This window comes from Ornithorhynchus anatinus, chromosome 3, assembly GCF_004115215.2.
Source record: "Ornithorhynchus anatinus isolate Pmale09 chromosome 3, mOrnAna1.pri.v4, whole genome shotgun sequence".
Classification (NCBI taxonomy): Eukaryota; Metazoa; Chordata; class Mammalia; order Monotremata; family Ornithorhynchidae; genus Ornithorhynchus; species Ornithorhynchus anatinus.
Window position 1 is genome coordinate 53,092,813 of NC_041730.1, and position 21,772 is coordinate 53,114,584.

The window sequence follows — 21,772 nt, forward strand, 5'->3', positions numbered from 1 at the left end:
GCCCAAATCAGTAATAATAATAATGATTATTATGATAATGGTATTTGTTAACTTACTACATGCCAAGCACTGTACTGAGTGCTGGGGTGGATACAAGCAAATCGGGTTTTCCCATGTGGGGCTCACAGTCTCAATCCCCATTTTACAGACCCATTTTACAGATGAGGTAACTGAGGCACAGAGAAGTGAAGTGACTTGCCCAAGGTCACACAGCAGACAAGTGGTAGAGGGGGGATTAAAACTCATGATCTTCTGAATCCCAGGCCCATGCTCTAACCACCACTCCATGCTACTTTCTCTAAGCAGCTGCGTGAAGGATACAGACCCTGAGCCCTCAGCCAAACCTTTAATGCTGATATTTGAGGAGAAGAAGGCCACTTTGGGGATTGGGTCTGAAGTTGGAGGGACTGTAAACTTCCACATCTTTGGTGTGAGGGAGAACTAAGAACTAGAGGAAAATATTACTGGGCTATCAGTGGTGACCAGAGGTAAGGAGTGGAAGGCAGGGATCACTCAGCTAGGTGCTAGGTTACTCTTGTAAGTGCTTAAGTACAGTGTTCTGCACACAATATGTGCTAAATTGTTCTCTCCCAAGTTCTTAGCTCTCCACCCAGTAAACACTCTAGAAATAGAATTGATTCACTGCTCAATAAACATCACTGACTGCTTGCTGCAGATTCCTGGAAAAGCTTTCTTTCTGAGTTCTGGGAAGATTTCATGTTCTGTAAGTCAAACAGATTGTCTTACCTAACACTACTTTTTGAAGGTGGGTAGAGTGGGAGATGCTGTGTGTGTGTAAGAGGGAATTTGTATGTGGTCCAAAGATTTTTTAAAAATCTATTGGCAAACATTTTCTCTACCTCTGAACCATCTTGCCAATGACACTGGCTAAAATCCTGAAGTACACATAGTGCTTTTTTCTCCCTTTCCCATCCAGTCCCCCTTGAAAATCTCTATTTTGCCTCAAATCTGCAGGGGCAAAATTAGCCCCCAGCCCCCAAAGCATCAGTAGGAGCTTTTCTGAGCAGACCATTGGAATTACAGACCGCTGAACTCTAACCCAAAATCCAATCCTGGGGTGCTTGAGGTTCATATAAATGCCAGTCCCAAGACCTGCTCACCACATCACCACCACCCCAGTGGGCTCAGGGCAGGGTCCAGAGTCTAGGCGGGATGGCAGTGAGGTGAGGAGAGCAGTACAGAGGCCCTGGAATGCTCAGACGATAGCAGTAACAGCATCCATCAACCCTGCTAATCCTTGCTAGAAGAACTCTGTCAAGGCACAAGAAGGTGGATTTTAACTGGTACAATACCCCTCTTTCCTCAAGTAATGATTCTCCCTGGCCTACAAAGCTTTATTGAAGGCACATCTGCTCCAAAAGTCTTCCTTGACTAAACCCTCCTTTCTTCTTCTTCCACTGCCTCTGCATCACCCTGTCTCATTCACTTTATTCATCTCCCTCCCAGCCCCACAGTATTTATTTAAAAATCTGTCATTTATTTATTTATACTTATGTCGGTCTCCCCTTATAGACTGTAAGCTCCCTGTGGGCAGGGAATATGTCTGTTAATTGTTGTATTATACTCTCCCAAGTACTTAATGTAGTGCTCAGCACACCAGTCTCGCGTCTCCTCCTGTCTTCAAGACACCTCTATTTGGATGTCCTCCTGCAACATCAAACTTAACATGTCCAAAACAGAGCTCCTTATCTTCCCACCCAAACTCTGTCCTCCCCCTGACTTTCCCATCACTGTAGATGGCATTGCAGGGTGGCTCAGTGGAAAGAGCACAGGCTTGGAAGTCAGAGTTCATGGGTTCTAATCCTGCCCTCACCCTCCACTTGTCAGCCCTGTGACTTTGGGCAAGTCACTTAACTTTTCTGTGCTTCAGTTATCTCATCTGTAAAATGGGGATTAAGACTGTGAGCCCCATGTAGGACAAGCTGATCACCTTGTATCCCCACCCCCAGTGTTTAAAACAGTGCTTTGCACATAGTAAGTGCTTAACAAATACCATTATTATTATTATTGCCATCCTTCCTGTCTTACAAACCTGTAACCTTGGCGTTGTCCTTGACTCCTCTCTGTCATTCAATCCACATATTCAATCTGTCACCATATCCTGTTGGTTCCACCTTCACAACATTGCTAAAATCTGCCCTTTCTTCTCCATACAAACTGCTATCACATTAATATAATCACTCATCCCATCCTGCCTGCATCAGCCTCCTCGCTGACCTTCCAGCATCCTGTCTTTCCCCACTCTAGTCCATACTTCACTCTGCAGTCTGGATCATTTTTCTACAAAAATGTTCAGGAAATGTCACCCCTGTCCTCATTAAACTCCAGTGGTTGCCCTTCTACCTCTATATCAGACAAAAACTCCTCACCACTGTCTTTAAAGCACTCCATCACCTTGCCCCTTCCTCCTTGCCTTGCTTCTCTCCTTCTATAACCCAGCCCAAACATTTTGCTCCCCTAATGCTCACCTTCTCATGTGCCTCATTCTTGCCTGTGTCACTGCTGACACCTAGCCCACATCCTGGAATGGCCTCCCTCCTCAAATCTGACAGAGAATTACTCTTCCCCCGTTCAAAGCCTTATTGAAAGGCACATCTCCTCCAAGAGGTTTTCCAAAAATAAGGGCCACTCTTTCTCATCTCCCACTCCCTTCTGCATTGCCCTGACTTGGTCCCTTTGCTCTTCCTCTCTTCCAGCCCCATGGCACTGATGTAGATATCTATAACATTATATATTTGTACTGATGTCTATCTCTCCGCCTCTAGACTATAAGCTTGTTGTGGGCAGGTAATTTTATTCATTCATTCATTCAATAGTATTTATTAATAATGTTGGTATTTGTTAAGCGCTTACTATGTGCAGAGCACTGTTCTAAGCGCTGGGGTAGATACAGGGTAATCAGGTTAATAATAATGTTGGTATTTGTTAAGCGCTTACTATGTGCCGAGCACTGTTCTAAGCGCTGGGGTAGACATAGGGGAATCAGGTTGTCCCACGTGGGGCTCACAATCTTAATCCCCATTTTACAGATGAGGGAACTGAGGCCCAGAGAAGTTAAGTGACTCGCCCACAGTCACACAGCCGACAAGTGGCAGAGCTGGGATTTGAACTCATGAGCCCTGACTCCAAAGCCCGTGCTCTTTCCACTGAGCCACGGTTGTCCCCCGTGGGGCTCAAAGTTAATCCCATTTTACAGATGAGGTAACTGAGGAACAGAGAAGTGAAGTGACTTGCCCACAGTCACACAGCTGACAATGGCAGAGTGGGGATTTGAACCCATGACCTCTGACTCCCAAGCCCGTGCTCTTTCCACTGAGCCATGCTGCTTCTCAATGCTATTTATTAAGCATATACTATGCTCAGAGCACTGTACTAAGCACTGGGGATGTACAATTCAGCAACAGATAGAGACAATCCCTGCCCAATAACGGGCTCACAGTCTAAACAGGGGAGACAGACAGCAAAGCAAAATAGATCAAAACAAAACAAAATAACATCATCGAGATAAATAGAATCACAGAGCTATACACATCATTAACAAAATAAATAGGGTAATAAATAATATATATAGATATGCACAGTGTTGAGGGGAGGGGAGTGGGGAAGAGCAGAGGGCGGGAGAGGGGGAAATGGGGAGGGGAGGAGGAGTACAGGGAAAGGGGGTGCTCAGTCTGGGGGGGGTGTTCAGCCTGGGCCCCTTTGTATTGTCACTTTTTATTATTGTATTGTACTTGCCCAAGCTCTTAATTCAGTACTCTGCACAAAGTAAGTTCTCAATAAATACCATTGAATGAATGAATGAACATGATTGAATGAATGATTGGAAGTTTTTAGGTGCTGCTAGAGTCCTGGAATGAGTGAAGCAGACAGTCCATCTCAGAGAACTATGGAAGCCATGTTCCCATGACTTTGGTGCTTAAGTCGAGGGGTATGGCACCAGTAGATGTCTGTAGTCTGGTTTCAATCTTTGCTTGGAAGAGCTTGTCTTTCTTGAAATGTGCCTGGGAACATTTTTTTGTCAAGCCCACTTCAGTCCCCAGAAACACTGCATTCCAGATCACAGAGATCATCTAAGGCGTTAAGTACATTTTGAAAATCTCACAAATACCTTTTCTCCCACCCCTAACCTTCCATGTACCAGGAATGCAGAATGGATTCCGAATTCATTTCTTTAGTAGGAAAAGAGGGATTTTATGAGCTTTTAAGCCCAAGCCATAAAGAATGAGAGGAATGAAAATGACAAATTGGCTTGGAATGTGGTTTGCTTTTGGGTACTTTGTTTCCAAACCATTTTTCAGGTTGGTGGCCTGGGCCAGGTTGAAGTTCTCATGCAGGGAGGAGACAGCCTGTTAGGACAGCCGACTGTGTGTACTGTGGAGATTTATAGAACAAGCCAAGTTTGATCTATATATTTCTCCCTACCCCTCATAACATTCTCAAGTAAAAATACCTGTGTAAATGAAAAACCAGCCAACCAGAATCCACTCTGCTTTACCAGTCAACCAGCATCAATTCCTGCTTTAAGTTACAAAGAAAGTGACTTTCAAAAGTTTGGACAAGAGGGTAGCAGGTATAAAAGGAGTTAGGGAGGGTATCCCTGTTCCAAAAAAAAAAGAATACTCTACGCATGGCACAAACAAAAATGTTAGGGCTGAAATTTAGGGTTCCAAAATGACTTGTGACCTGCCAGTTTTAATTGGTTAATGCCTTTCGAGTTGCAATAGTGATGGATATATTGTAGTTGAAAAGTCCAAACATGAAATGCACACAGGCATGTATACATAGGACCCCTCCCCCGCACACTGGTCCACCAACTCAATAATTCTGGTGGCAGGCGCGGAGGTAGTGGTGGATTAGGAGTTCCCTAATATAAAAACTTTCCAATCAGAATCCGTTTTCAGCTACCTGCCCACTTCTGTGTCCACTATAAAGCTAGCAGAGGGAAGCAATTTCCCCATAGTGGCTCATCAAAGTTGGGTTTGAACATGGGCCACCAGTGGTCAGAATCATGGAGGAATTGGAGAGCGATACTTACCAAAGGCACGTCCATTTCAGACCAGGTGATGTTGGGCATTGCCGATAAAGGCTGCACCAGGGTGGTGGGGAAGAAAAGATTGTAGTGTCCTGTGGCTGCCAGATACAAGGACATGGCGATGTTGAAAGGCAGTGTGAAGACAGGAAGGTCCCATTTGTTGAAGATGGAGCCCAAGGCACTTGAAAGAATCGGGCTGAAAGGGAAAAAAAATACTAGGGATTTGGCAAGAATGCTTGCATTTAGCTCAAAATCTGTACGGATTTTTCAGGTGGTCTAGTGGACAGAGCACAGACCTAGGGATCAGAAGGCCCTGGGGTCTAATCCTGTCTCTATTAATTCATTCAATAATATTTATTGAGCGCTTACTATGTGCAGAGCACTGTACTAAGCAGTTGGAATGTACAAATTGGTAACAGAAAGACAGTCCTTGCCCTTTGATGGGCTTACAGTCTAATCGGGGAAGACAGACAGACAAGAACAATAGCAATAAATAGAATCAAGGCAATGAGCATCTCAAAACAATAGCAAATAAATAGAATCAAGGTAATGTGCATCTCATTAACAAAATAAATAGGGTAATGAAAATATATACAGTTGAGCAGACGAGTACAGTGGTGAGGGGATGGGATTGTCTCCTAATTGATGCTGTGTGACCTTAGGCAAGTCACTTCACTTCTCTCTGTCTCAGTTACCTCACTGTAACTTGAGTGCTTAGTACAGTGCTCTGCACACAGTAAATACTCAATAAATAGTAATGATAATAATAACTTGATATTTGTTAAGTGCTTACTGTGTGCCAGGCACTGTTCTAAGCACTGGGGTGTAAACAAGCAAATCAGCTTGGACAAAGTCCCTATCCCACATGAGGCTCACAGTCTCATTGCCCATTTTACAGATGAGGTAACTAAGGCACAGAGAAGTGAAGTGACTTTCTTGAGATCACATGGCAGATGTGGCAGAGGCAGGATCAGAACATGCTGTCTTCTGACTCCCAGGCCTGTGCTTTATCAAATACAATGAATTGATGGGGATTAAGACAGTGAGCCCCTTGTGAGACATGGCCTCTGCCCTACCTGATTAGCTTGTCTCTAGCCCCAGGGTTAGAACAGTGCCTGACACATAGTAAGCACTTAACAAATACCATTAAAAAAATTAGATGGAAAATATGTATCTGATTGGAAAATTTGCATTGGTCCCACTGACATTTGGTAGTGCCACCTTCTCCCACTCTTAACCATCGCAAGTTCTTTCTCCAGCCCCTGGCTTCATTTGGGTGAGCTACGAGCATCATTCTATGGCATTCAGAGTTGCACACCCCCTGATTCCATCCTCCTTCAAACTCCTCCATGCCAAGGTAACCATGAAAATCAAGCAAGGAAGGGGTTGGGAGAGATGAAGCCTCTGTTTTTGACTAGACTTGTTGCCAGATTTTCATTAGGCCAAACTTGCAGACTGAACCAATGGGCCATGGGCTGATTTTAGCATTTTTGGCCAGACCACCATGCAGACCTTTGGAGTGGATTAAATATTTGATCTCTGAGGGTATATTTGCAACACATTCTGCTAGGAACATCCCAATTTAGTGATTTCCACTCCAGATAGACACATTTGATAATCACCCCAAAACCATGTCCTCATTAATACCCTTGACTTCTTTCTGTAAATCACATCAGGAAAATTCTCCAAATGTAGATGTGTTCTAGTTAGTGGGAGCTCAAGAACCCTCCTCCTCCTTATCCCAACCTTTCACTAGTTTGAATTCAAACTCCCTAGGCTGCAAGCTCATTATGGGCAAGGAACATATCTACTAACTCTGTTGTAATGTACTCTCCCTGGCACTTAGTACAGTGCTATGCAGACAGTAAGCACTCAAAAATACCACTGATTGATGGAAAATCCTAACATTAGATTATATGAGGTCCCTTCATATAGAGAGTATGTGGTAACAGATGAGAATTTAATCTCTGTCATGACTGAGTCAGATCAATGGTTCAGCTAGGCTGAAATTTTGTCTCTTGCCCATGTACACCTGGAAGAACAGTATGTTGACAGCTCTCTTTGACATCCATGTTCCCAGTTAGGGAGATAGGCTTTTGGAAATCATATCTCCTCCAAGAGGCTTTCCCTATTTTGTCTCTAATTTCCTCAGATTACGTCTCCTCAACTGCCATTTCAGCATTTCTGTATCACTTAAGCACTGGTATCATCACAACCAACCATAACATGAATACCCATATCCTTTTTTCCTTCTTCCTCCTATTTGTAAATTATTTAAATGTCTTTATTCCCAACTAGATTACTCCTTAAAGGTAGGAATTATATATTTTCTATTCTACTTTTCTCGGCCAAGGAGAGTCTTAATAATAATAATAATGATGTTGGTATTTGTTAAGTGCTTACTATGTGCAGAGCACTGTTCTAAGCGCTGGGGTAGACACAGGGGAATCAGGTTGTCCCACATGGGGCTCACAGTCTTAATCCCCATTTTACAGATGAGGTAACTGAGACCCAGAGAAGTTAAGTGACTTGCCCACAGTCACACAGCTGACAAGTGGCAGAGCTGGGATTCGAACCCATGACCTCTGACTCTAAAGTCCGTGCTCTTTCCACTGAGCCACGCTGCTTCTCTTGAGTCTTAAACTGAGCACATGTCTAAAACTGAGCTCCTTATCTTCCATCCCAAACCCTGTCTTCTCCCTGACTTCCCTGTCACTGTGGAGGGTATGACCATCCTTCCTGTCTCACAGGCCCACAACCTTGGTGTCATCCTTGACTCACTTCTCATATTTACCCCAGACATCCAATCTGTCACCAACACCTGCTGGTCTCACCTTCACAATATCGCCAAGATCCACCCTTTCTTCTCCACCCAAACTGCTGTCATGCTGGTACAAGCTCTTATAATATCCTGACTGGATTATTGTGTCAGCCTCCTCTTAGATCTCCCTTCCTCCTGTCTCTCTCCATTCCAGTCTATTCTTTATTCCACTGCCCAGATCATCTTCCTACAGAAATGCTCTGGGCATGTCACTCCCCTCCTCAAAAATCTCCAGTGCTTGTCTATTAACCTTCACACGAAACAAAAACTCCTCACTCTTGGCTTCAAAGCTCTCCATTACCTTACCCCCTCCTACCTCACCTCCCTTCTCTCTTTCTACTGCCCATCCCATACACTCCACTCCACTGTCACTAACCTCCTCATGGTCTCCTGTTCATGCCTATCCCACCGTCGAACACTGGCACATGTCCTACCTCTGTCCTGGAATGCCCTCCCTTCTCACATCCACCAAACTAACTCTCTTCCCCTCTTCAAAGCCCTACTGAGAGCTCACCTCCTCCAGGAGACCTTCCCAGTCTGAGCCCCTCCTTTCACTCTGCTCCCCTTCCTCTCCCTCCCATCCTCTGCTCTTCCCCCTTCCCCTCCCCTCAGCACTGTGCTCATTTGTATATTTTTTTAATATTTTATTACTCTATTATGTTCATGAGGTGTATATCTACTTGATTCTATTTATCTTGATGTTGTCTTGTTTTTGTTTTGTCCTGTTTTGCTTTGCTGTCTGTCTCCCCCATTTAGACTGTGAGCCTGTCATTGGGCAGGGATTGTCTCAATTTGTGGCCGAACTGTACATTCCAAGTGCTTAGTACAGTGCTCTGCATATAGTAAATGCTCAATAAATACTATTGAATGAATGAATGAATTGGTACAGTGCCCTGCACAAGGTAAATGCTTAATAAATACTCTTGATTGGTGACTTTTTAACAACCCTAATTTTTCCCATCATGCACCTAATGATTTCCTTTCTGAATTTCCATCCTCCTGTCTCTCCTCGCTTCAGTATATACTTCACTCCACTGCTTGGATGATCTTTCTATAGAAACGCTCTGGGCATGTCACTCCCCTCCTTAAAAACCTCCAGTGGTTGCCTATCAACCTTCGCATGAAACAAAAGGTCCTCACTCTTGGCTTCAAAGCTCTCCTTCACCTTGCCCCCTCCTACCTTGCCCCCTCCTACCTCACCTTCCTTCTCTCTTTCTACTGCCCATCCCTTATATTCCGCTCCTCTGCCACTCACCTCCTCACCGTCCCCCATTCACCCCATCCTCCAGTGGTTGCCTATCAACCTTCTCAAAAAGCAAAAACTCCTCACTATTGACTTAAAAGCTCTCCATCACCTTGCCCCCTCCTTCCTCACCTCCTTCCTCTCCGTCTATAGCCCACCGCGCACACTCCACTCCTCTGCCGCTAACCTCCTCACTGTGCCTCATTCCCGCCTGTCTCGCCATCAACCCCTGGTCCATGTCCTACCTCTGACCTGGAATGCCCTCCCTCCTCACAGCTGCTAAACTAACTCCATTCCCCTCTTCAAAGCCCTGCTGATGGCTCATCTCCTCCACTAGGCCTTCCCAGATGGAGCCCTCCCTTTTCCTCTGCTCCTCCTCCCCTCCCCAGTGCCCCTATTCCCTCCTTCTGCTCTACTCCCTTCTTCTCCTCACAGCACTTGGGTATATATATACATATTTGTTACTCTATTTTATTGATGCTGTGTATATATCTATTTACTTATTTTAATGCTTTTGATGCTACTGATGCCTGTCTATTTTGTTTTATTAATAATAATAATAATGGTATTTGTTAAGTGCTTACTATGTGCAGAGCACTGTTCTAAGCAGTGGGGTTGATACACAGTAATGAGGTTGTCCCACGTGGGGTTCACAGTCTTCATCCCCATTTTACAGTTGACATAACTGAGGCACAAAGAAGTTGAATTACTTGCCCAAAGTCACACAGTTGACAAGTGGGGGAGCCAGGATTAGAACCCATGACCTCAGACTCCCAAGCCCGTGCTCTTACCACTAAGCCACGTTGCTTCTCTTGTTTTGTTGTCTGTCTCTCCCTTCTATACTGTGAGCCCATTGCTGGGTAGGGATTGTCTCTATCTGTTGCCGAATTGTACTTTCCAAGTGCTTAGTACAGTGCTCTGCACACAGTAAGAACTCAATAAATATGATTGAAAGAATGAATAAATGAATAGTGCCCATCTTCATCAATGGTATTTATGGAGTGCTTACTGTGTACAGAGCATAGTACTAAGTGATTGGAAGAGGACACTATAATAGAGTTGGTAGACATGTTCCCTCTACACAGTGAGTCAGAATTATCTAGCAACTTTCTAATAATTTTCCAAAGCAATTTCAGTTACATTCAATCATGACAGCATATGGGAACTTAGTCTCACCATCCCCATTTTGAGCTACCAATGGGAACTATTTCCTCCTGATTGCTCCGGTGGTCCGTATATATCCATAGTTTATTTTATTGTCTGTTTCCCCCTCTAGACTGTAAAACTCCTTGTGGGGCAGGGAACATGTCTACCAACTCTGTTCTATTTTACTCTCACAAGAGTTTAGTACAGCACTCTAGACAGCAAGCTCATGTCCACTACCTTGGTTATACTGCACTCTCCCAAGTGTTCAGTACAGTGTTCTGCACACAGTAAGTTCACAATAAATACGATTGATTGATGTATCAGGAGTCAGAATTTGAGTCAACCACGGAAAGAATTACTACTTTTCATAGACGTGGGCATGCCTTCAAACATGCCCACGTCTCCCCCATCCTAAAAAAACCCGCTCTCGACCCCACTTCCCCCTCCAGTTATTGCCCTATCTCCCTACTACCCTTCCTTTCCAAAATCCTAGAACGAGTCGTCTACAATCGATGTTTAGAATTCCTTAACTCCCATTCTCTCCTAGACCCCCTCCGATCTGGCTTCCGTCCCCTCCACTCTACCGAGACTGCTCTCTCTAAGGTCCATGACCTCCTTCTTGCCAAATCCAATGGCTCCTACTCCATTCTGATCCTCCTTGACCTCTCTGCTGCCTTTGACACTGTCGACCATCCCCTCCTCCTCCATACCTTATCTCACCTTGGCTTCACGGACTCTGTCCTCTCCTGGTTCTCCTCTTACCTCTCTGGCCGATCATTCTCGGTCTCCTTCGCTGGAGCCTCCTCCCCCTCCCATCCTTTAACTGTTGGAGTTCCTCAAGGGTCAGTTCTTGGCCCTCTTCTGTTCTCCATTTACACTCACTCCCTCGGTGAACTCATTCGCTCTCACGGCTTTGACTACCATCTCTACGCAGATGACACGCAGATCTACATCTCCGCCCCGTCCTCTCCCCCTCCCTTCAGGCTCACATCTCCTCCCGCCTCCGGGACGTCTCCACCTGGATGTCGGCCCGCCACCTAAAACTCAACATGAGCAAGACTGAGCTCCTCATCTTCCCTCCCAAACCCGGTCCTCTCACAGACTTCTCTATCACCGTGGATGGCACGACCATCCTTCCCGTCTCTCAGGCCCACAATCTCGATGTCATCCTTGACTCGTCTCTCTCGTTCACCCCACACATCCTATCCGTTACCAAGACCTGCCGGTTTCACCTCTACAATATCGCCAAGATCCGCCCTTTCCTCTCCACCCAAACGGCTACCTTACTGTTACGGGCTCTCGTTATATCCTGGCTAGACTACTGTGTCAGCCTTCTCTCTGACCTCCCTTCCTCCTCTCTCGCCCCGCTCCAGTCTATTCTTCACTCCGCTGCCCGGCTCATCTTCCTGCAGAAACGATCTGGGCATGTCACTACCCTTCTTAAACAACTCCAGTGGTTGCCTATCAACCTCCGCTCCAAACAAAAACTCCTCACTCTAGGCTTCAAGGCTCTCCATCACCGTGCCCCTTCCTACCTCTCCTCCCTTCTCTCTTTCTACCACCCACCCCGCACGCTCCGCTCCTCCGCCGCCCACCTCCTCACCGTCCCTCGGTCTCGCCTATCCCGCCGTCGACCCCTGGGTCACGTCCTCCCACGGTCCTGGAACACCCTCCCTCCTCACCTCCGCCAAACTGATTCTCTTTCCCTCTTCAAAACCCTACTTAAAACTCACCTCCTCCAAGAGGCGTTCCCAGACTGAGCTCCTCTTCTCCCTCTGCTCCCTCTGCCATCCCCCCTTTACCTCTCCGCAGCTTAACCCTCATTTTCCCCTTTTCCCTCTGCTCCTCCACCTCTCCCTTCCCATCCCCACAGCACTGTACTCATCCGCTCAACTGTATATATTTTTCGTTACCCTATTTATTTTGTTAATGAATTGTACATCGCCTTGATTCTATTTAGTTGCCATTGTTTTTACGAGATGTTCTTCCCCTTGACTCTATTTATTGCCATTGTTCTTGTCTGTCCGTCTCCCCCGATTAGACTGTAAGCCCGTCAAACGGCAGGGACTGTCTCTATCTGTTGCCGACTTGTTCATCCCAAGCGCTTAGTACAGTGCTCTGCACATAGTAAGCGCTCAATAAATACTATTTAATGAATGAATGAATAGTTGAGCACAATACATTTCTATGTTGAATTTCAATGTTGCTATTTATTTGATTTCAAAGGAAATTAGCTTGACTGCCCAGGGTGGTGTCAGAGGGGAGGTCATTTGGTCTCCCAACACCTCCCTGATTCCAGGCTGGTCCAGTTCTGTCTGAATCCCTTACATTTAGGTGAGAACTGAACCAGCTCAGTGCTGCTCCGGGGTCTGGACTGGGGCCTGGAGACCCCTCTCAGGCACAAATTATAGTTCTTTGGGTCTAGGAATGTGGTTTATGCAGGAAATCCTCAGGTCTAAGGGACTGTGACCTGGCCTCTTCTAGGCCAAAGTCAGTGGGTACCCTCAAACAACTCTGATCTGATTTGTCTGGGTCCCAGCTGGGTGTCTTTTCCATGAGTTGCCATATGTCATTCAGGCCTTGAGTCCAATCAATCAATCACAGCAACCTTCTTTGTGCAGAGAACTGTACTAAGTGCTGGGAGAGTACAATGCAACAGAGTACAAGAGAAGCAGCATGGCCTAGTGGATAGAACATGGGCCTGGGAGTCAGAAGGACCTGGGTTCTAATATTGGCTTTGCCACTTGTCTGCTGTGTGATCATGGGTAAGTCACTTAACTTCTCTGTGCCTCAGTTCCCTCATCTGTAAATTGGGAATTAAGTCTGAGATTCCTGTGTGGGACAGGGACTGTGTCCAACTTGATTATCTTCTATCTGCCCCAGTGCTTAGAACAGTGACTGGCACATACTAAGTGCTTAACAAATACCATTGTTATTATTATTATTGTTATTATTATTACTAGACATGTTCCCTGCCCACGATCACCTCACAGTTTAGAGCCTTATTTATGTCAGTAATCTTTTTCCCAATGCACCCTTCCTCCTCCATTACCCTCTCTCTTCTTATAGCCCAAGGTACATCAGGCCAATCCCTCTGCAATCACCATCACCATTTCTTTCTGCTTTTCAATTTTTCACTCAGTTAGGAACCGTAGAAATTAAGTTCCCTAAGAGCAGGGAAAATGTGTCTTGCTCCTGTCAAACACTTACTATGTCAGGGCACCTGTACTGAGCACTTGGAAAGTACAATACAACAGAGTTGATAGAAACATTCCAGCATGGGAATACTGGACAGACCATGTGCCTGGGAGTTAGAAGATCATGGGTTCTAATCCCATCTGTGCGACTTGTCTGCTGTGTGAGCTCGGTCAAGTCACTTAACTTTGCTGGGCCTCAGTTGCCTCATCTGTAAAAGGGGGATCAAGACTGTGAGCCCCATGTGGGACAGGGACTGTGTGTAACCCGATTTGCTTTATCAACCCCAGGGCTTAGTACAGTGCCTGGCACATAGTAAGTGCTTAACAAATACCCTATTTATTATTATTATGCTCCCTGCCCACAGCGAGCTTACAGTCTAAAGGGGGAGACAGACATTACTACAGATTGCAAGCTTGTTGTGAGCAGGGAATGTGCCTATTATATTGTTATATTTTACTCTCACAGTCACTTAATACAATGCTTTACACACAATAAGTGCTCAATCAATATGACTGACTGACTGACTAAAGATAATTAGTTTATAGATATTGCCATAAATACTGTGGAGCTAATGGTGGTGCAATTACCAAATGTTCAAAGGGCAGGGATCCAATTCACCCTAAACAGCCATTTTCTGCCACAGCTCTAACTGAACATTGTTATCATCAACATCATCATAATAGTAATAATAATTATGGTACTTAAGAGCTTTCTTTGTGCCAAGCACTGTTCAAAGCGCTGGGGTAGATACAAGTTAATAAGGTTGGACAGAGTCCCTGATCCACATGGGGCTCACACTCTTAATCCCCATTTTACAGTTGAGGTAAATGAGGCCCCTAGAAGTAAAGAGACTTGTCCAAGGTCACACAGCAGATTTATGGAGGATTAGAATACAGGCCCATGCTCTATCCACTAAGCCACGTTTCTTCTCATCATCATCATCATCATCATCAATCAGATCACCTTCCTAGTGACTTCCACTGTCACAACAGAATGATGAACCAACCGTAGCCGCACCCCCGCCCCCCCCGCGCCCCCCAGCTGAAGGAAATAGCCCCACGACATTCCCCAGTTGTAAGGCGAGGGCTCTGAGAGCCAGAAAGGGAAGGGAGCAGGTCTTACCAGGCCATGGATGTCACAGTGACTGGAAACAGGAGCCACCAGTAATAGTCCACTTTTTCTGAGAACACGGCCATCAGCAGCCCCACCAGGATCCCGTTGTAGCCATGAAGTCCTGAAGCAATGGCCGATCTAGGGAAGAGAGAATGGGGCCCGGAATTAGGGTATTTATTCAGTACCTACTTTCTGCACTACATTGAACTAAGCCTTGGGAAGCATACAAAAGGAGCAAGATATGTATTCAATGCTCTCAAAGAGCTTACTCCACCCTCAACCCCACAACACTTATGTCCTCTAATTTATTTATGTTTATGTCTACCTCACCTTTTAGACTGTAAACTCACTGTGGTCAGGAAACACATCTACTAACTCTGTTGTACTGTACTCTCTCAAACACTTAATGCAGTGCTCTGCACCTAGTAAGTGCTTGATAAACATGATGGATTAATTGAGTGCATTCTAAGGTTTCTATCTGAGTGATAAGGTGAAAAGCAGAGGGAGTAAATGGCAATGGTGATTGGGCAGGAAGTGGCCTGAAATGACCTGGGTTATGGAAAGAGAGAGGGACAGGAAGGATTCATTCATTCCTTCATTCAATCATATTTACTGAGTGCTTACTTCATGCAGAGCACTGTACTGAGTGCTTGGGAGAGCACAATATATCCATAAAAAAAAACATTCCCTGCCTGCAACAAGCTTACAGTCTAGAGGGGATTCAGAGCACATTGGGGAAAACATTATTGATGTTAATAAGAGTCAATTCCAGAATGGCACGTGGCAACTTTTTCCCACTCAGTGAAAGCAAAGACATCCAGTTGAGACCTAGGTGAATCAGATCAGGGCCACTTGAGGGTGTGCACTGGATGTAGTGCTCTTGGGCTACATCAGCCTGATTTTGCTGCTCTTCATTTTTCAGGTTCCAGCTCAATCCATTAATATGCTCTGAGCCTCCATAGCGAACTTGGGTCTGCACGCTCAGGCAAGTGTGAGCAGAACATAGAAAGGACACAGTTAGATGGATTCACGGTCATGTGGTCACGTACCTGACAGGTGTTTTCCAATAACACAAGTTCCCAGACTGCTGTGGTCTGGGAATGAGCCTATCTCTGAAATGGGGCAGGGAGCAACTTTTCAATATCATGGAAACAACATGGAACTGGGAGCCGGGACCAATCAATCAGTGGCATTTACTGAGAGTTTACTATGTGCAGAACACTGTACTAAGCACTTGACTGAGTACAAGGTAAAAGATTTGGTGGAGGTGTTTCTGCCCAAAAGAAACTTACAGTCCTAGTTCTGGCCTGTTGTATAACCTTGGCATGTCACTGAATTCCTCTGGACTTCAGGTTCTTCATCTGCAAAACGGGGACAAGATACCTGTTCTTTTTTTTTAAGATATTTGTTAGGCACTTACTATATGCCAGACACTTTAGTAAATTCTGGAATAGATATGGAATAGATCAAGCTAATCAGGTCGACGCCATGTCCCACAATCTTAGTCCCCATTTTACAGATGAGGTAGCCGAGGCACAGAGAAGTAAAGTGACTTGACCCAGGTTACATAGAAGAATGGCGGAGCCAGGATTAGAACGCAGGTCCTTCCGATGCTCAGGCCCATGCTCTATGCCCTAGGCCACGGTGCTCTCTCATAGCCTCTAACCTCCATGTGGGATGAGAAATGTGACTGATCTGATTATCCTGCGTCTACTCCAATAATTAATCAATAAATCATATTAACTGAGTGCATACTGTGTGCAGAACACTGTACCAAGGGCTTGGGAGAGTACAGCATAACTCTTAGTACACAAAGTCCCTTCCCACAACCAGCTTATAGTTTAGAGGGGGATACTTAGTACTTAACATTTAACACAGTATTTAGCACTGTGCTCAGCACATAGTAAGCATTTAGTAAACACTATGCCAGAGATTATTCATTCATTCATTCAATAGTATTTATTGAGCGCTTACTATGTGCAGAGCACTGTACTAAGCGCTTGGGATGAACAAGTCGGCAACAGATAGAGACAGTCCCTGCCGTTTGACGGGCTTACAGTCTAATCGGGGGAGACGGACAGACAAGAACAATGGCACTAAACAGCGTCAAGGGGAAGAACATCTCGTAAAAACAATGGCAACTAAATAGAATCAAGGCGATATACAATTCATTAACAAAATAAATAGGGTAACGAAAATATATACAGTTGAGCGGACGAGTACAGTGCTGTGGGGATGGGAAGGGAGAGGTGGAGGAGCAGAGGGAAAAGGGGAATTATAGTTTGGGGCTCTGAACAGCTGCTGTTTAGTGATGGCAGGGTGGCTCCTCTCTCTACTGATCTTTTCCTAGCTGAAGGGATACTCTATTGCTTGACTGTTGAAATTTTTAGAACAACCTCTGTATGCTCAGCACCTCTTCTATTTGGTTTAGTGGATAGAGCATGGGCCTCAGAGTCAGAAGGACCTGGGTTCTAATCCCAGATCCTACACATCTCTACTGTGTGACCTTGGGCAAGTCACTTCACATCTATGTGCCTCAGTTACCTCATCTGTAAAATGGGGATAAGAATATAAGCCTCATGTGGGACATGGACTGTGTCCAACCTGATTAATTTGTATCTACCCTAGAATTGAGAAAACTGCTAGGCACATAGTGAGCGCTTAACAAGTACCATAATTATAATGAACAGATATTTTAGAAGGGTCAAAAGCCCTAACTAGACATTTGTGAATAGAGGAAAGAGTCCATGACTGTATGAATGTAATCAAACTACTTCTGATCATTTATTCAAAAGTACTGAAGCCAAATGAAAATAAAATGTTTGGTAACGAGAACGCTTTTGACCATCTCAGTGCCTCCAAACACTCTTTCCCAACCTTTCAGTATCTGCCAGCTCTTAATCCTTTCTGCTTGTCTTGTCTCGTTCTCTCCCTCTAGGCTCTTCATTCATTCAGTCATATTTATTGAGGTTCTTACTGTGTGCAGAACACCAAACCAAGCGCTTGGGAGAGTACAGTATAACAATAAATGGACACACTACCTGCCCACAACAAGCTTACAGTCTAGAGGGGGAGACAGATATTTATATTAATAAATTTAAAAATTATCCCTCATTCCCACCTAGAGCAGCAATATTCATCCCCGAGGACTCCTGCATGGAGACCCTCCTCTCCTCCAAAAGTCAGGCCTCACACAAAGAGGGATGGTACTCGAGAGGCCATTTCCTGGAGGGAATGGAGATGACTTCATCACAGATTCATTTCTTCAACTTCAGGAAATTAAGGCACTTGGCCTGAAATTTTCTTCCAATAAAATACTACTTCTGAAAAACATTGTGTTCTGGACATGCACCTAGTGCTTTAGTTCAAGTGGCTCAGAAGAGGGTGAATGTGTCCTCCCGCCACCCCCTTTTCTTGCAACTCAAGTTGAGATCGCTCTGTCTTGAACACAAGTGGGTGGGAAGCCAGTTGGATCTCAGGTGCCAAGACACTGTTAACCTGGAGCTTGAAGCTGTAGGGAGGAGGTGAGACATTTGAATAAAAGGAGACTGATTTCCTATGGCTTATCCCCAGTGCTGTGCAAAGAACACCCAGAAAAGACTCCCCATAGGAAACTGATACCTTTATCCTGTAAAGTTTCATTGGTGGTTTTAGATGAATACATGTAAATCATGAGCTCAGATGGGGAGAGGCATTTCAATATTCAAAAGTCAAGACCCACGCTAATGAAAAACTGATCTTCAGGCTCTTTCACCTTGTTAGGCTTTTAATTGGAACAGATTCTTCCCTAAACCATTTTATTCAGGCTGGCTTGTTGGCTACTATAAACTGAGAGAAAGGGGCAGATTATAAATTCCATGTATAAATCAGAGCCATCAGTCCTGACTAATTAGATTGTAGCTCTCTCCCCACCTGTCCTGGCTCATTTCCCACTACAATCCAGCATGCACACTTTGCTCTTCTAGCACTAACCTACTCACTGTGCATCCTCTCTCTCCCTGTTGCTATTGACCACTGGCTCACGTTCTCCCTCCTGCCTGGAACTCCCTCCTCCTTCATATCTGACAGTCTGCCATTCTCCTCATTTTCAAAATTCTACTAAAAATACATTCCTCCAGGAAGTCTTCCCTCACTAACTTCTCGTAACGGTCACCCTATTTCCCTCCCCCCGCCCCCCACCACCTAGGCACTTGAGCCTGTACTCTCTAAATACTTCTTCTGGCACTTATGTCCATATCCTTATATTGTCTCCCATATCTATAATTTATTTTAATGTTTGTCTCATCGGTTAGATTGTAAACTCTTTGAGGATAAGGACTATGTGTCTACTTAATCTATTAAGCCTAACTGCTTAGTCCAGTGTTTTGCAGACAGTGCTCAGTCAATAGCACTGATTGGTTGATGTGGTTCACTTTTTTAAATTAATGCTTGTTTAGTGCTTACTATCCGCCAGGCACTGTTCTAAGCACTGGGGAAGTTACAAGGTCATCAGGTTGGACATAGTCCAGGTCCCACATGGGGCTCCCAGTCTTAATCTCCATTTTACAGATGAGGTAACTAAAGCACAGAGAAGTTAAGTGGCTTGCTTCAGATCACACAGCAGACAAGTGACAGAGCAGGGTCTAGAACCCAGGTCCTTCTGACTCCCAGGCCCATGCTCTATCTATTAGGCCACGCTTGACTCTGGCAGTCTAAGTGACCCTGACTCCCCAGAACTTCCATGAGGGTCTGTGTCAGCAAACACCCGGGCTCTAAATCTTGGGTGTATGCATTACTAAGTTGGAATGACTCAGTCATCCTCTGAAGAGAGACAGGCCCAGGCAAATGACCAAGTTACCTGTCTTGGTTCAGAGCCAGAGCAGTTAAAGTTGAGACCACTGCCCCTAGGCCACCGGCCAGGGTCCACCAGGGGTTCTGGACCAAGAGTCCAGCTAAGATGATAAGTCCGGTGAGGGGGTTATTGACGAACAACACTTGGGACGTCCCTCTCAGGATCCAATCAATGAACTGAAGAGCTACAGGCTTATCTGAAAGAAAAGATTAACAACATCATTAAGAGGGAGGTAGCTTGGCCAAGTGGAAAAATCATGGAGCTGGGAAGTTGGAAGACCAGGGTTCTATTCCCACCTCTGCCACCAGCCTGCTATCCAAGCTGCTGCAAGTCACTTACTTTCCTTACCAATAAAATGGGGAGAGCATCCTTGCTCTTAGGTTATGAGCCCTGGATGAGACAGGAACTGTATCTGGTATTGTACTCTCACATGGGATTAGAACAAAGCTCTGCTCGCAGTAAGCACTCAATAAATACCATGGATTGATTATCTTGTATCTACCCCTTTGGTGCTTAGGAGGGAGCACTTAATAAATACTATAATTGATTTGATGATGATAATACTTGGAACTCATATGGCACTTATAAGATCTCTAATGTACTTTCACTGAGGATCTCATTTGTATTTCCCAAATCCCTGTTTAGGTCAGGAGGGACAGATATTATCAGTTTCATTTCACCTGGGTGGAAATTAGGCCTAATGACAACTATCCAAGAAATTTTTCCAATTAAGGTCTCGTTTCCGCAGCTCTCTCTCCCTTCTCCATCACCTCGGCACTAAGATCTGTGACCTTTGGGCATTTGCTATTCACCCCACCCCCAACCCCACAGCACTCATGTGCATATCTTTAAATTATACTTTACACATTACTTATTTATATTTATGCCTGCCTCCTACTCTAGACTGTAAGCTCATTTTGGGTGAACAGGTTACTAATTCTCTTGTACAGTACTTTTCCAAATGCTTAGTTCAGTGCTCTGCATATAGTAGGCACTCAATAAATACCACTGATTAATTGATTGATTGATTTCCCCCCAAACTTGGGCTGTCTCACAGAGCAAGGAATTGGCTTCACTTCAGAAGTCTCTTCTGGAAACTCTCTGTGTGACTCAATGACTCCACTCCGCCGCTGAGAGCCAAGTTGAAGCTGGGCATCAACAAGCCTGTAAAACCTGCCTCCGATTTATTATGGTCTCTACACGTTCTGCATCTGGCACATGAAAAGCTAATGGCAAAGCATTATACGGTTGGTAAAGCTCAATACTATTAAGCCCTTGGCTGGATCAATAGAAAGTTGATTTATTTACAATGTTCCAAAAGGCAGCCTGGCTGGCTGCCACACTGCCTGAGAATTCCACTGAAAATTTATTGGGGGAAAAAAAATCACATCTATGTGTCACCTGATTGAGAGGCGCTTAGGCAAGAATGAAAGTACCCTGGAGATAGAAATTGGGGGGAAAAACAAAGTTCACTGCCACTGGGCCAGAGGCAATCAGGCAACAGACTTAGTGAAAATCAGGCAGTAGGCCTAAAATAAGTCAAATGCATTTTCTTGATCTTCATTTGGTTTTCCAGAGAATCTGGCTTCAAAGAAGTATTCTGAGTGTGTCTGAAGAAGCTCTTAAGCTTTCCTCCATAAGCAAGAGGGATGAAAAACAGTAAACAGCTGATGGCAAGGGCACAGGCCTGGGTGTCAGAGGACCAAGGTTCTAATCTGGGCTTTGCTAAATGCCTGCTGCATGACCTTGGGCAAGTCACTTAACTTCTCTGTGCTTTAATTCTCTCAACTGTAAAATGGGGATTTAACTGAAAAGGAGCATTGTCTAGTGGAAAATGCCCAAGCCTGGGAGTCAGAGGACCTGGGCTCTAAACTGGTCTTTGCTAATTGCCTGCTGTGTAATCTTGGGCAAGTCACAACTTTTCGGTGCCTCAATTTCCTAACTATAAAATGGGGATTAAATTGAAAAAACAGCATGGTCTAATGGAAAGAGCATGGGACTGGGATTCAGAGATCCTGGGTTCTAATCCCAGCTCTGCCACTTGTCTGCTGTGTGACCTTGGACAAGTCTTTTAACTTCTCTGTGCCTCACTAAGACATCTGTAAAATGAGGATTAAAATTGAGAGCGCTCTGTGGGACAGGGGACTGTGTCGAACCTGATTATCCTCTAACTACCCCAGCACTTAGTATAGTGCCCGACACTTAGCAAATGTTTAACAAACACCATAGAAAAAAAAAATCCTGTTCTCCCTCCCACTTAGACTGTGAGCCTATATAAAACAGGGACTGTGTCCAACTTGATTAACTTGTAACTACCCCACTGCTTAGAAAAATGCTTGACACAGAGTAAGTGCTTAAGAAATACCT

General features: G+C 44.9%; 1 protein-coding gene across 2 annotated transcripts in view; it reads right to left on the bottom strand.

The window, feature by feature from the left end:
- Positions 1–21,772, bottom strand: part of SLC14A2 (solute carrier family 14 member 2) — a 736,943-nt gene that overhangs the window by 53,830 nt on the left and 661,341 nt on the right. For both annotated transcript variants that reach the window (XM_029061723.1, XM_029061722.1), the window contains exons 7-9: positions 19,412–19,601; positions 14,584–14,712; positions 5,057–5,249 (exon numbers count right to left, since the gene is read on the bottom strand). In XM_029061723.1, coding sequence (XP_028917556.1) covers positions 5,057–5,249; positions 14,584–14,712; positions 19,412–19,601 — 512 coding nt within the window. The remainder of the gene's footprint in view (positions 1–5,056; positions 5,250–14,583; positions 14,713–19,411; positions 19,602–21,772) is intronic.